Source organism: Anastrepha obliqua, chromosome 3, assembly GCF_027943255.1.
Source record: "Anastrepha obliqua isolate idAnaObli1 chromosome 3, idAnaObli1_1.0, whole genome shotgun sequence".
In the NCBI taxonomy this organism is placed as follows: domain Eukaryota; kingdom Metazoa; phylum Arthropoda; class Insecta; order Diptera; family Tephritidae; genus Anastrepha; species Anastrepha obliqua.
This window is the reverse complement of record NC_072894.1, coordinates 137768840-137783767: the sequence shown is the minus strand read 5'-3', so window position 1 is coordinate 137783767 and position 14928 is coordinate 137768840. Positions and strand designations below refer to the sequence as shown.

Here is a 14928-nt window from a genome sequence, read left to right as displayed (position 1 = left end):
TTTTTTAATTTTTGTAATATTAAAATGTAATAAAATAAGGTATATACAAATAGGAGGAGGAGCTCGGCCGAACACCTAACAGAAGTGTAAGCGCATATTATTTATTTTTCTTTTATTTTTTATATAACAAATTTTAGCAATAAGTAAAATCTCATAGACGGTTTCAACATTGCCAAACGCCCAGTGCGTCACTGTTTCCATTTAACCTATTTTTAGTAGCCTACCAGCGTGATATTGCAAACTTTACTACACAACGCACTGTACCGCCAAATGCTTGGAATAAAAAAAATAAAAACAGAAAATTGAAAATTGAAAATTACAAAGCGGGTAGATGCGGAAGGGTGCCAGTGATTTGCATCATTTAGTCAGTCCGGCACTTGAAACAACTATTCACTAAATCTATATGAATACCCATAAGTGCCAACAACCGAGAGTGAGATTTCCAGATAGGTGCAAAGGTTTGAAACAAAAACAACAACTAACTTGCATCCCCTACTAAAAGCTACCATTTTAAAATTTAACCAGCAACATGCTGCGCGCCTATTAGCCCCTATCACCCCGCACGCACCATTAACTACCGCACCATTACTAAATATTTTGTGTGTTGAGTATGGAAAGGCTTGATTTAGTGCAGATTCACAATATTCCGAACGTTTAGTCGTATTTATTTGGTTGGAGCGTACAGCAAGCGATAAGGCGGCCACAATCGAAACGGGCGAGCGTACAGCGCGTTAAAGTGTTAGCACACTCGAGCCGAGCCGAAATGTACTAAGCCATAATTTGAAACACAAGAACCCAAAAGAAATTGCAAATATTTAGTGCGGATTTTCAAGACTTTACTATATATTTTATGAAATTTTCAACGAAAGAGTTTTAAAAACGGGCAAATTGTAATTTGCAAAGATTTTATAGTTTTCAATTTGGTTTGTTAAATTTCTCAAACATTTGTTTTTGTATCACTTCCAATTTTAATCAATTACTACGTAATAATGAATGTAAAATTGGTCTTGATTTGCCTTGGGGTGTTCATGTTAAGCTGTCAAGTGTGCGATGGTCGACGTGGACGTGGCCGAGGACGCACCAAATCGAGAGTGAGTGTTGGAAAAGCACAAACAATTTTTTTTTCGTATTTATTAAATACCTAAAATGTGATATTTCTGGTGCTTTCGATTTGCAGGTACAAATAGGATTACCTATAACAGGCAAATATCGTGATCCCGAATCGGATCAGTATTACAACAATAACAATGTAAGTGAAAAAAATAATTGCAAATGTGGTTTTAATTAATAGTGGAAAGCTTCGCTTCAAATGGAGTTCACTAAAGAGGAATTTTAAAGAATTTAATTTCGCGTTGAACAACTGCACTGATTTTTTAAGGAAAGCTTTTGATTTATTTCAATTTGATTTTTATTTCTTTGTTATTTTTGTAGCAGCATATACGGGGAAAGTGCCAGTCCCTGACCGGATATAAGTCCGAGTCGTTCCGGTTACGTAGAACAAACTGTCGTGGGAACGATTGGTTTTTATTTGGTCGAGTCATTTGTTCTTTTTTTTTGAATTCGTCTAAATGCTTCTAAACACTTAATTTGTAAGCCTAGAGTAGTTTGGGGAAAAAGAAATCCATTACTTTTGCGTAAAATGTTTGCGCAAATGGTTTAATACTGTTTTATGGTCAATCTTTAGATCTTGGGCGATGCTACAACTACTCACATGTCGGTCAACTTCGATTATTTATGTGATTCTATCGGCATTATCGACATTTTTTTAACATCAAAAATGCCTGAACGGAATCGGCGAAACCAAAATTGCACGTAATTAGCTGCTTACTGTTACAATATCGGCCCCATAAACACCTTTCACAATTTCAGCGGTCTGGCTCGCATTTTCGTCTTTATCACAGAAAAACTGGCAATGTACCGAAATTTCTATTTGTCGACTTCCATTGCTAACACCCTGTGACTGACAAATGAATGGATCAAACTAAAAACAATGAAAGCATATTTTTAGTGTGAAATGCAGCTTGTCAACGAGCACAAACTTTAAATTGTTTGATCCACACCTTACAAGATATCGAGCACTACAGGCATCTACCAAGAAAATAATTAATTTCTTTTTCGACGAGAAATTGATTGACTTAATGTGGATTCCTCTTTCTTGACCGGATGACTTTTTATTTACTTCCTCAAATCGTTTGTTGGAAAGAGTGCTGAAGGGAATTTTACTTTCTTGTCAAGTATGCAGGCATTGAAACTGCTGCCAACACATAAAATTGCTGACGAAAAAAGAGATACTGTATGGGAAGAAGAGATAACGGCATCCCAATCTAGCGAGAAAATAATGGATTTCTTTTTCCCCAAACAAATATTTTCATATTTTCATAAACTATATGTATAGAATTTTTTTTTTTTTTTATATGTATAGAATATACCTCCTCTGCATTTCCAATTTAAATATATTTTTAGGGTGCTAAAATTCTGCAAGCCTCACATTTCGATTATGAATACGTGTTGGGTCATAAAATCGCTTTCCTTTGCATAGCCAAAGGAACTCCACGTCCGCACATTACCTGGTACAAGGATGGTACGGAGATTTTCCAACACCTCTACATGCATGTGAGTGCAGTGAAGTAAATGTTTGTGCTTATTTTTCAATAAACTTTTTCTTTCATAGGTGCATGAGTGGCGCATTGGCGAAGATAAAGTCAAGTCGAAGATCGAGATCGACCCTGCCACACAAATGGATGCCGGTCTCTATGAATGCACCGCTGATAATATGTACTCAATTGATCGACGCAGTTTTAAGACAGATTTCTCTATTGCTTTCGATTAGTATGAAAGTGTTTTTCTTTTCTATTATAAAATATAGTATTTTTCACAAGTAGTATAAAAATTTGGTATAGCTAAATTAGTACGTATGGATTTTGTGCAATTTAAAAAAATATATATATAGTAACAACTTTAACACGTTGGCTGCCAAAGCCTTTTTAGAATTTTGATCGTTCAGTAGCAGTGTCATTTAACAATTTTGGTCACCTGAGGCCAACAACTTATTTATGTTCTTTTTTGTTTCTTAGTGCCTAAAAATAAGTTTTGACTACTCGCGACTTTATTTTGGTCGCTAATTTTGCAGTTATAATGGTTTTTTTGTGTCGCACATTTTCGTGCGACATGGCCTGGGAGATCATAAAACATGTTGTGGGGCCACGTCGCACGAAAATGTGCGACAGTGATTTTTTGTAGTTTTCGAGTTGTATTTGATATTTTTAGTTTATTTTACTTAGTTTTCTACCAGGAAGCGAAGGCAACGAGCTTTTGAAAAACCTCTTGCTGTTATTGATTACAACAAAGCCAAATTAGGTGTTGATATATCCGATCAAATGACCGCCTACGCCACCACTCTCAGAAGAGGTGTTAAGTGGTACCGCAAAGTGGCTTTTGAACTGTTACTAGGAATGTCTGTCGTAAATGCTTTTATAATATATAAAAAGGACTTCATGTCTCCAGAACCTATAACAAAAGGAAAACATTTTATAGAAAAAAGAAAGGACGACAACGGAAAAACAATAAGGCGTGCTTGTGTATTGTGTTATGCCATGTCAAAAAAATCTGCTGAGAGAGTAACAGCCAGAAAGAGCTTGAAAAGGACCACCACCTACTGCCCAATAAACCGCAACTATGTGTAGAATGTTTTCCTAAATATTCCCACCAGAAAAATTAATTTTTGCACTTAACTCCATTAAAAAATAGAATTTTTAATTTTAAGTTTATTGTTTTTCTACTGATTTCCATTTGAATTTACATACATATATATTTTTATATTTCTTTTGTTCATAAATGAATTAATTTTTAAAAGAATTAATAAAAAGACAAATTTTAATTTACAACTTTTTTATTATCCAAAAAAATACCATTAAAAATACACAACGGAGATGGGAAATACACCAAAATGTTCACCACAGGCCAGAGAATCCAAATTCTATGTAAAATTTCATATTAAAATGTACAAAAATGTGTGACGTGGCCTCAGGGTAACATTTAGGTATCGCACGCAAATGTGCGACGTGGCCTCAGGGTAACATTTAGGTGTCGTACGAAAACGTGCGACGTGGCAGCCAACGTGTTAAGTAAAAAAAATAAAAGAAACTTGTGTTTACTCACGTAAATGAGCCTTTGACAATATCGACATAATCATGTGAACGCGCATAATAGCCGCCATCGGAGAGCGCACCCCAGAAATTGCTCCATAATTCATCGTATTTGCTTACCACCGGCGCAGCAAATTGTCTGGCATGGAAAATATGAAATCAAGTTAGTTTGCGTAAGTGTGGCAAATGGTTTTTTGCAAAAGCAAGCACCTATTCATTATTAACATTTCGCGTAGCAATTGCGGATCGTCCACTTGTACATCAGCATCCACAAAGAATATATAATCGCACTGCTTTTTCTTAGCTTGTTGACTATAAAGAAGAATAAATTATATTAAAAAAAAAACCAATTTGGGTTTACTGCATATTAACCCTCCGTTGAGCACCCGGGTCTGGCCACACTGGCTTTTTCGACTTATAGCTAACGAGTTTAGCTTCCAGGTGCTTCCTAAAATTGAATTTTCTATCGATTTATGGATATAACCTTTTAAAAAAGATCCTCGAGCAGTACGAAAAAAGGCCAGACCCTGGTGTGCAACCAAAGGTTTGGAACGGTTAAGACGTACAGCGCCAATTCACGTCCTTGTTGCTCGTTCAACATATCGCTCGACAACACAATTTTCGCGCTGCGATACTCCTGCTCCAGCCGCTTTAGGAACGATTTCGCCATATCGTCGTGGAATTTTTGCTACAATTGTAATTATTAAAAAGGCGGAAAAAAGTAAAAATAATTCAAACGCACATTACTGTAAATAAACAAATGCAATTTGTCTTTGGGATAGTTGAGGTTTTCGATTTTCTCCAAGAACATATCGAAGAAAGGCACTGCCTGTGTAATGATTACCGCCATGGAAATGATGGGCAGTTTACTTTCCTGTAATTAAAAATTGCTTAAGCTTTTCAATTCAATAAATCGCAAAGTGTATACACAAACGTACATCCAATTCCAAGCGATCTTCCTGACATATGAGACATTCGCCATTAAAAGTTTTCGCTAAATAATTTGCAAATGCATTCAACTCTACTTTGCTTGGTCCATTTCCATGTATAATAACAGGTTCAGTCATAAAATTAATATTCAGCAATTTACCCTCATTCGAGTCCAAATCCACATCCAGCTTCAGATCGCCACGTGCGCCATTCAGAGTTTGAAACAAACGCGAGTGCGTATCTAATTGAATGCCCAATTTTTTGCGCTTTTCCGTATCAAGGAATATTCTTGTATAGTAACGTTGATCATCATCATCATCTTTGATTTCCTCGTCTTGTAAAATGCTATAGATCTGTGGTGCATAGCCAATGAATGCGCCTGAATTGAGGAATGGCGATGCATTGGCTTCCGAGACAGGTGGATATTTCCTAGCCAAGTCCGAATCAGGCCAGCAGAATTTTTCTGCGGAGAAGATCACTTTGCCGCCAAATTCCTTGAATCTCCGATAGATATCTTTAAGGCCACCGGTGAAAACGACGTCGTAGCTATTAAGGAAGAAGCGCAATCAATTAGTTTAGTTGAGAGTGAAACAAATTGAATATTTAAATACCTGTCAGTGAACAAGATAATTGTGTCTTTTTCATTTTTGAATGGCTCGACAGCTTCACGCAGCAAACGTATTTTATAGCCGCCACCCAAACCGTTCATATCGCCGCCTTTCCACTCCTCATCCATGCCAAGGGCGTTGACCTGTAAATAGTGTGAATAAGAAAAAGTTCTGTTTATAAACTGGGCAGAGAATGCATATGTATGCATGTGTGTATGTATGTAAAGACGATTATAGACTAACACAAAATACCACCCAATTAAACTGTAACGGTTTTAACACCTACATATTAGACTAACAACAAACCACATTTAGCTACAGAAATTCACTATTTTTCTCTTTTTTGTTTTGTGTTTGACGGAGTGCATTAAACTCAGCTTTCCCTAGTTGATGCTTTATTTCGCTGCTAGTTTGATTTGTTAACATTTAATAAATCAATTATTCACAAATATAATCCAATCAATTTTTATCACATTATTTTGCATACAAATCTTTTAGACAACTTTAAAAGCTCATAAATTTTAAAACAAAAAGAATAAAAAGACGTTTATAATGATTGAAAATAGCATTTTAAGAAGCTTACAAACTCAATCACAGATAATGCACTTGTTTATTTATATACCTGTATGTATAAAGGGTGATCAATTTAGAAGTATCGGATTTTAAATTGAAATAAAGGAATGGAAATTCAAATTGATTGGGCAATCTTTATTTCTTTTTGTGTAGAACCATTCATGACATTTATTTTTTAAAGATAATAGCTTTCAAATGCTGACTCGCTGGACGACCTCGGTCGGTATCTCGTGGACAAACTTACTAAAGCTGGGTTCTAAATCCCTCAATCGAAGCGGGTTTGTCCACAAAGCAGTTAGACTTTACATATGATACTTCCAAAAATAAAAGTGCAAAGGTGTGATATCACACGATCTTGGTGACCAATCGGCCAATCCACTGGTCCGAGACGAAAGATAAATTGCTCGCCGAAAGGACGACGCAGTAATCACCCTTTATATATACATAAAAAAGCAAAGCTTAGCGGTTTGTGCATAGCTACCATTCCGCTTGATCGCGATGCCCACTCTAAATACGTAACCGCAAATGATAGAAAAAGATGTTTCTAATAGTGGTCGCCTCTTCGTAAACTATGCTAAGCCTCCTAAAATATTTCGGCGATATGAAATCTTCTCATAAGAACGAACCATCTGCCATTCGGCGGCGGTATAAAACTGTAGGATAACATCAAGGCACGCAAGAATAAGCGCGGCCAAGCATCTTAAAGAGAGTATTTGTGCCAATTATAATTATATAAGTTTTTCAAGTTCGAGCTTCTGTTTTAGCAGTATCTTCTTTTAGCAGCTGTGACAGTTCGATGGGTTCTCTTTTGACAGAAGTTAGATAGGAATATACAATTTCTATATTAAAATGCGTTAGATTTCGCTCGGGAACCGTATCAAAAATTTTCACAATATATAAGTTTTTCTGTACAAAACCATTTCTCAGATGAAAGTCATTTTCATTCAAAGGGGTACGTGAACTATCAAAATTGTCTGAGTTGGACATGGGAAAATCTACGAACAGAAATACACTTGGAGGTTTCACTCAAAATTTGTGTTTAATTTGAATTGAAAAAGGGTATGTTTTTTAGTAGTTTTGTTTTTGTTTTTTTGTTTTGACCAGGCGAAACCACGTAACAGTCAATTTAGCAGACATTTTATCATGCAAAGTTAAGAATGTTGCTGATCCCTGATTTTAATAAAACAAAAAACAATTTTTTTATATTATACGATTTGACTAAATTCTATCACAATTACAACGTAAAGAAGCAAAATTGTCCGTTTTGGTTTGTAAAAAATCTAGAAGCCTTTACATCTACAAAATCTCACTGTTCGTTGTGCTTTGTGGGCTGATATTGACATTTTTTCTCGAAGATAATGGCGGTCAGAATGTTGTGCGCTAACGATCAATTTTTGCAGAAATCATGCGCTTAACGCATAACTTTACGTAGTGGCACTGTTAACAGGTCTCCAGGGTGGTGTAATATCACAGCTTTAGGCTGTTTTCTGTGGCGACATATGAAGTTGCTAATTTTATAAGACAAAAAATCCACGGCGTTGAACCATCTGGCAGCTAATGGAATCATTTTTAAGCATCAAGTGCTAAAAATAAACTTTCAAATAAAGTCAATGCTAAGAAAATTATGATGAATTTTATTTGATTTCTAAACTTTTATGACTTTAAGGCGCCCAACGACATTGTACTGATTTCATTCAAAAACTGATTTTTTATTGCAAAAACCGTTAATACTCGTATAAATACTTAAGTGTATGGGTGAAATTCCTTTAAACGAAATTCGAGAATTTTTTTATCTACGGATGTTAAACGGAACTCTCTCTCTTGTTTTACCGTGAGCTCTTTTAGAGTTTTTAAACGCGTATTTCTCATGCTACTTTTATGATTACCCAATTTAAAGAAAATATTTTTTTTTGGGAAAATGTAATAGTTGTATTAATAGCTGAGACAGTCAAGCTGCACTGAAAGCCCTTGCTAATCCACGCTGCTCTTCGAAGTTAGTCGGTGAATGTAAGACAAAACTAAGCAGTGTTGCAAAACACAACAAAGTTAGCCTTATTTGGGTGCCTGGATGTTGTGGTATTACAGGGAACGAGTTAGGTGATAAATTGGCTAATGAAGGCTCTGCAAGTATGCCACTAGGCCCTGAAGCCTTTCTAGGTGTCAATTCCGCATCGATTCAACTATGGATTGACGACTTCAAGAGGTCTACCCATGGAGGACGTTGGTCTGGGTTGAACTCGTGCAGAGTAGTCAAGTGTTTTGTGAAAGAACCAAACAGGAAAATAGCGGCCTTTCTCCTAAAACTCAATAGAAAGGACCTGAGAGTACTGGTGGGTGTAATCATAGGGCACAACGCTTGTGATCAGCATATGGCTGCCCTGGGGGTCGCCCCATATGCCTATCCTGTCTTGAGGATGACGACACTGCAGAGCATTTTCTCTGTGCTTGTTCGGCGTTTTCCAGAATCAGACTTAAGATATTGGGTTGCGATATACTGAGTATGGATAAAGCTAACACTCGTCCTCTTTCGGATCTCTTAAGATTCATCAATGAATGCAAGAGATTTGAGGAAGAGTGATCTCAAACTAATTTATCCGTCTTACCACCCACCTTTTATCTTTCCTATCTCTATTCTTTCTACTGAAATCTATCCGGGTGTAGTACAATGGTCTCCTGACTGAGTGCTTGGACTTGTCCAACCCCCCACAAATCTAATTTAATTTAAAGTAGCTGAGAAAAAAAATATTTGAAAAAATGGGAGAAAACTGGAAGAGAAAACTATTAAAAATATCGCAGAGTCTTGTTCGAACGTGTTCTTCTTCATTTGAACAACCAGGAAGTGAAAAAATGTGTATTCAATGAATTGACATAAATGACATGAAGTCTGGGTGATATAGGTGATACCAGATTTGTGATATATTATCCATTTCAACAAAAACTTATTCACCGATTTGAAGAAAAAGAAATTTTTGCAAAAACTAAATAATTAAATTTTTTGAAAAAATTTAAAAGGCAGAAGGAGAAAACTTATTCACCAATTCCAAAAAAAGGGTTAAAAAAAGATTTTGAGCAGCTGTTCAATGCAGCTCACAAATGCCAAATACTATTGACGTACGGCGCCATTTGCAAAAATTATAAATCTTCCCAAAGGGTGATTAATTTTGTGCCACTTTGAACAGGCTGTTTATATATTTTTTTTCTTTTTTTTATTTTTTTTTATTTTGTTATTCCTACATTAATCATACATCTGTCATACTAACATCTAGTACATTTTTTAAAAATTAGTTAGGAAAATTATTAAATATATTTCATCATGGCCAATGCCAAGACGAATACAGCGATTACATTTTAGGAAAAGAATTACATTTTATATAGAACAGTCATTTTAGCATACGAGAACTAATATTTAATTTAATCGGTCAATTGGTCGTTTTCTTTTCAGACGTCGTAAAGTTCTTCTTTCAAGTTGTGAGAGTGTATTGACTTCTCTATTTTTGTGCTGGTTTATTTCGTTAAAATACCTTGTTGATATGGCTTTTATTTCTTCGTCGATTAATGGTACTACGTTCAATAGTACTATGGATGTCATCATTTTTTGTGTACCTGTCGGACATTGTTAATATACGTAAGATTTTTGATTGTTTTCGCTGTACTTTGTTTATGTGAGTTCTTTTAGCAGTTCCCCACACTTGAAGTCCGTAGGTCCAGATTGGTTTAATGACCGCCTTGTATACTAAAAGTTTGTTGGAAATATTGAGCCTAGAATTTATGCCTATTAGCCAATGCAATTGTCGAAAGTTTTTCTTTACTTGTTTTATTTTCTTTTTGATATGATCTTTCCAAGTTAGTTTTGAGTCCAGATGGATTCCAAGATATTTTGCAGATGTTTCAGTGTGTATATGTTTATTGTTGAGCTTAATCGGCATAGCAGCAATCTCTGTTCTTGTCGTAAATATTACTTGTACAGATTTGTCCTCGTTTACTTTTAAACTCCATTTGTCAAACCACTTCTTTACATTGATGGTGTACATCTGTAATTTTGTTGTTGCGGTTGAGAGGTTTTTGTCAGATGACAATAAAATTGCGCCGTCTGCGAATGTTGCTATAGTAGAATTAGTTTCGTCTGGGAGTGGTATGTCAGAGGTAAATAAGACATATAGCAGTGGTCCTAGAATGATACCTTGAGGAACTCCTGCTGTTATTGGATGTATATGTGAGTATTTGTCATTGTATTTAATGTAGAAGCATCGGTCAGTAAGATAGCTCTTGATAATTAAATAATAGTCGAGTGGTAATATTGTCCTAATTTTATGCAAGAGGCCTTTGTGCCAAACTTTGTCAAAAGCTTTTGCGACGTCCAAAAATACAGCAACGCAGTATCGTTTATTTTCCATGTCTGAACATATTTTTTGTGTAACTCGATGTATTTGTTGGATAGTTGAGTGTTTTTTTCGAAAACCCAATTGATGATTTAGAATGATGTTTTTCGTGTCAAATATTGGGGTAATTCTGTCATGTAAAAGTTTTTCTGCAATTTTAGATATAGTCGGAAGTAGGCTTATAGGTCGATATGAAGTTAAAGCTATTGGGTTTTTACCCGGTTTTGGTAGCGCAATGATTTCTGCGACTTTCCATACTTTTGGGAAGTATTGTAAGCGAAACATTGCATTAAATACGTTTCTAAGGAATATGTAAGCCTCAATTGGTAGCTCCGTAAATGCTTTGCCTGTCAGCATATCATATCCGGGTGCTTTTTTATGTTTAATTCGATTTTTATTTTATTTTAATATAACTTCTTGGGTGCTTGTTTTTCTTATTTGTGTGATGGTATCAGTATTAACATTACTAATCGTGTCAATTTGTTTATGTTCATCGTTCGATAGGGCATTTTCAAAATAATTTCCCAATGTCGCTGCTTTTTCATCATTTGTAAAAGCCCATGTGTTGTCATCTTTTCTTAGTGGGGGTTGATGCTTTATCTGGTTTTTAAGCTTTTTTGTACATTTCCACAAGGAATAATTTGTGTCATGTGTAGGAGTTAAATTTTTTAGATATTTTTCAATTTCCTTATTTTTTATGTCACATAAACAAGCCTTCCAATTTTTTGTAGCTAAGTTTAACCTCTGTTTGTCTGCAGGAGATCTGGTTGTTTGCCATCTTTTTCTCAATTTTCTTTTTTCCTTGATTTGCTTCTTAATAGAAATGTCATTTGAAGTGTTTTGTGCGCTATATTTTTGCTGCGATGTGAATCTGAATCCTGCGTCAATAACTATGTCATTAAAATGTATGATGCTACGCTCAATGTCAAGTTGTGTTTTCAAAGGTGTACTTAGAATGAGTTGTTGGGAGATGTGTTTTAGATACTCATCCCAGTCAGTCTTTGTAAATATTTGGGGTGTTATCTCTATCTCTATAGGGTCTATTTTTGATGTATAGTTAAGTATTATCGGCGAGTGGTCAGAAGATAGTTCATAACTTGGTTTAAGCTTCAGTTGGTTATGGTTAATATTTTTTGTTACACAGAAGTCGATTATATCTGGAATTTTTTTAACATCCGTAGGCCAGTAAGTTGGTTCACCCGTACTTATAAACCTGCAATTTTTTTTATGTATTGCGTTAATTAAATATATACCTTTTTATTAGTCAACCTTGAACCCCAGTCAGTATGCTTTGCGTTTAAGTCTCCTCCGGCAATGAATCTGTTGTCTAATGTCTTAAAGTAATCATCATATTGATCCGTCTTTATCAAGTGTCGTGGTGGACAGTAGATAGAGGATATTTTTATGGATCCATTGTTGTCAACAATTTGTATAGACGTTGCTTGGATGTGAGGTGACACATAGGGCAGTCGTTCAGTATGCTTTATGTTTGTTTTGATGATAATGGCTGTTCCTCCATGAGCTTTTCCGTCGGGATGATTAGTTGCATATAATTTATATCCGGGAAATGTTAAATAACTTTTTTCTGTGAAATGTGTTTCTGCAATTAACGCAATATCAATTTTTCTGTCAATTAAAATCCGCTTCAGCTCTAAATATTGCCGAGTTAGTCCATTTGCATTCCAGATAAGAATTTTTGTGTTATTACTTTCGTCCATTCGAGTTATTTATTAACATTGTAATTATGTTCATCATTTGGGTGATTAAAGTTTTTATCATGTCTTAACGTAGAAAAAAACGGAAGATAATTTGGACTTTTTCATTCCAAATTACTCTAACTCTTTTAGTTTTTAAATATTGCTAAAAGAATTAATGCACAGAATTAATTCAAATCATTTTTCCATTAAAAAAGAAATGCATTAAAAAACTTAAGGGGTTAGGGGTAGTCAGAATTAACAAAAAATTGGATTTTTTTTGCATTTTCTCAAAGTATAATATCTTAAAAATATTGTGTGAAAATTTGAAGTGAATCCGACAAATATTTTTCGAGTTATGCTGAAAACAGTGACCGACGTAAACGCAGTCCCCTGTCAGCTGTTACCGTCAAACTAATGAGAACCCCATGTAAATGAAAAATTACTTCCTTCCGTATCGTAGTATCGTAGATTTTACAAGGTGGCGCAAAAGTAACCTTGCGATGTTTTTTGGCTATAATTAAAAAAAAAAAATGAAAAACTTTGATTCTTCTTGTGGATTATTTTTATTTGGTCTTTTAGTTTTTTTTTACATCAAGTCGAGAATATGATGTCATGTAAATGGTCGCCGCCGCAGCTGATTGCCATTTGAGCCCTTTTTATGGCATTTTCCATCACTTTGGCCAAAACTTCCGGCGATAGGTCCTCACATTCTTGACGGATATTGTCTTTAAGAGCTGCAAGAGTCTGAGGCTTGTTGACATAAACCCGCGACTTCAAAAAGGCCCACAAAAAGAAGTCTGGAGCGGTCAGATCAGGCGATCTTGCTGGCCAGTGCAATTCGCCAAAACGGGAGATTAGGCGCCCGGGAAATGCATCCTTCAGCATATCGGTTGTGGCACGTGCAGTGAGTGCCGTTGTACCGTCCTGTTGGAACCACATGTTTTCCAATCCCAACTCATCAAGTTGCGGCAAAAAGAACTCGTTGATCATTACTCTGTAGCGCTCACCATTCACAGTAACCGTTTGGCCCGCGACGTCTTCGAAGAAAAAGGTCCGAAGACTCCTCCAGCGAAAACGGCACACCATACTTGACTTTGAGCGGGTGTAATGGCTCCTCGTGGGTTACACCGCGGATTTTCAGTGCCCCAGAAGCGTAAATTTTGCTTATTTACGTACCCGCTAAGATGGAAATGGGTCTCATCACTCATGATTATTTTTGATGAAAAATCATATTCCTCTTGGTGGTGATTAAGGATGGCTTGAGCGTATGTTGACGCGATTGGCGGTCAGCAGCTAACAGCTAACAATGTTTATTAACGTGTATTTCGCATGTGTTTACTACACAAATGTCAAAACAGAACTGACATTAGCGGCCAATCGCAAAATTTATAGCATTTTCTGATAGGAGGATTACTTTAGCGCCACCTGTTATTTCACGATTTTTGAAAAATTCCGTAGAACCCTGTCAGCTGATTGCTCTCTCACCACACAGTGTTGCCAAGCAGTACATTTCGAAATCATTTACAAAATAAACTTAGAAAAATTATAATTTTTATTAAAATAACTTAAAAACACTGCTGAATAATGTTAATTATAGATAAATGAACTATTTGTATTTGTTGCTTTTTGGCTTTGATTTATTAAACAATGAAAAATTGTAACTAATAACGTGGATGTGTGAAAAAGTGTGTAAGCAAAGTGTGATGGCAACATTGTGTAGATACAACCAAACACATACACACACAAACCGATGTATTGTGTAAATATGTAACTAAAAGAACGCAGTTGTTCCCCGCGGGATGAGTTTTGCTCAGTTTTGTGCTCGTTAGAGGCTGCGGTAAGGGACTGCGTACGTCGGTCACTGTTTTCAGCATTATTCAACAATTAACAAAGGACGCTCGAGCGCTCCGAAGTGTTCGAGAGAAAGTAGCTAGCTTTAAATGCGAATTTCTCAAAACTATGTTTTTTGAACTGGTGATCAGTGTAACTAAAAGCCGCTTGGAAGATTTTAATAAAATGTATACTGCTTTTGAAGAACATGAAAAACTCGTGCTTGAACGAAGGATTTTGTTTTTTAAATTTCTTTTGTTTTTTAACAATTAATTGTCGGTTTTATTCTCGAAAATTTTAAAAATATTTTCTGAGGCCGCCTAGTGTTAATTTACAAAAAAAAAAGCTTCGATCAGGCACAAGATTATCTATTAATAAAACTAATTTCTCTTGACCGATTGATTTTAGATGAATCTCTAGGGACTTCTGATGATCACCGCCAGGGAATTCTAGAGAAACGGGCTCCACACAAACAGCGAGAACTTTTACAATTATACATTTTTTTTTCTTTTTGCTTTTGAAATTTCAAGCCGAACATCAACATCATACATCACTATTGCTATGTTTTTATTTTTGTAAAATAAAGCAATTGACTAGCAAACAAAAATTATTGAAAATCATCATTTTTTCGAGCTCCTGACTACCTATAACCCCTTAAAAATCAACCTCATAATGTGGTTGTCCCCCTTAAACAACAAATAAAAGACTCCTCAATGATCCCCTTTTACTTACTGAGCTCTCGCATTACCGAATTCTGTAACAGCCA

The 14928-nt window shown here is 35.6% G+C and overlaps 2 protein-coding genes across 2 annotated transcripts in view; one reads left to right on the top strand and one right to left on the bottom strand.

Annotated features, from left to right (window-relative positions):
- The window catches only part of LOC129240426 (procollagen-lysine,2-oxoglutarate 5-dioxygenase), a 40938-nt gene that overhangs the window by 12348 nt on the left and 13662 nt on the right, over nt 1–14928 (bottom strand). The window contains exons 3-8 of the mRNA XM_054876211.1: nt 5687–5826; nt 5084–5621; nt 4888–5019; nt 4712–4833; nt 4356–4457; nt 4159–4284 (exon numbers count right to left, since the gene is read on the bottom strand). Of these exons, the coding sequence (XP_054732186.1) occupies nt 4159–4284; nt 4356–4457; nt 4712–4833; nt 4888–5019; nt 5084–5621; nt 5687–5826 (1160 nt within the window). The remainder of the gene's footprint in view (nt 1–4158; nt 4285–4355; nt 4458–4711; nt 4834–4887; nt 5020–5083; nt 5622–5686; nt 5827–14928) is intronic.
- On the top strand, nt 945–2962 carry LOC129240428 (immunoglobulin domain-containing protein oig-4). Its single transcript, XM_054876213.1, has 4 exons — nt 945–1091; nt 1178–1249; nt 2464–2613; nt 2672–2962. The coding sequence occupies exons 1-4, from the start codon at nt 990–992 to the stop codon at nt 2828–2830; spliced, it is 483 nt and encodes a 160-aa protein (XP_054732188.1). The 5' UTR covers nt 945–989; the 3' UTR covers nt 2831–2962.

Excerpts from the sequence above, each read along its gene's own strand:
- LOC129240428 (XM_054876213.1), top strand. The coding sequence starts at position 990 with ATGAATGTAAAATTGGTCTTGATTTGCCTTGGGGTGTTCATGTTAAGC. Across the intron at positions 1,250-2,463 it reads AGTATTACAACAATAACAAT|GGTGCTAAAATTCTGCAAGC; the intron begins GTAAGTGAAAAA and ends ATATATTTTTAG. Across the intron at positions 2,614-2,671 it reads TCCAACACCTCTACATGCAT|GTGCATGAGTGGCGCATTGG; the intron begins GTGAGTGCAGTG and ends TTTCTTTCATAG.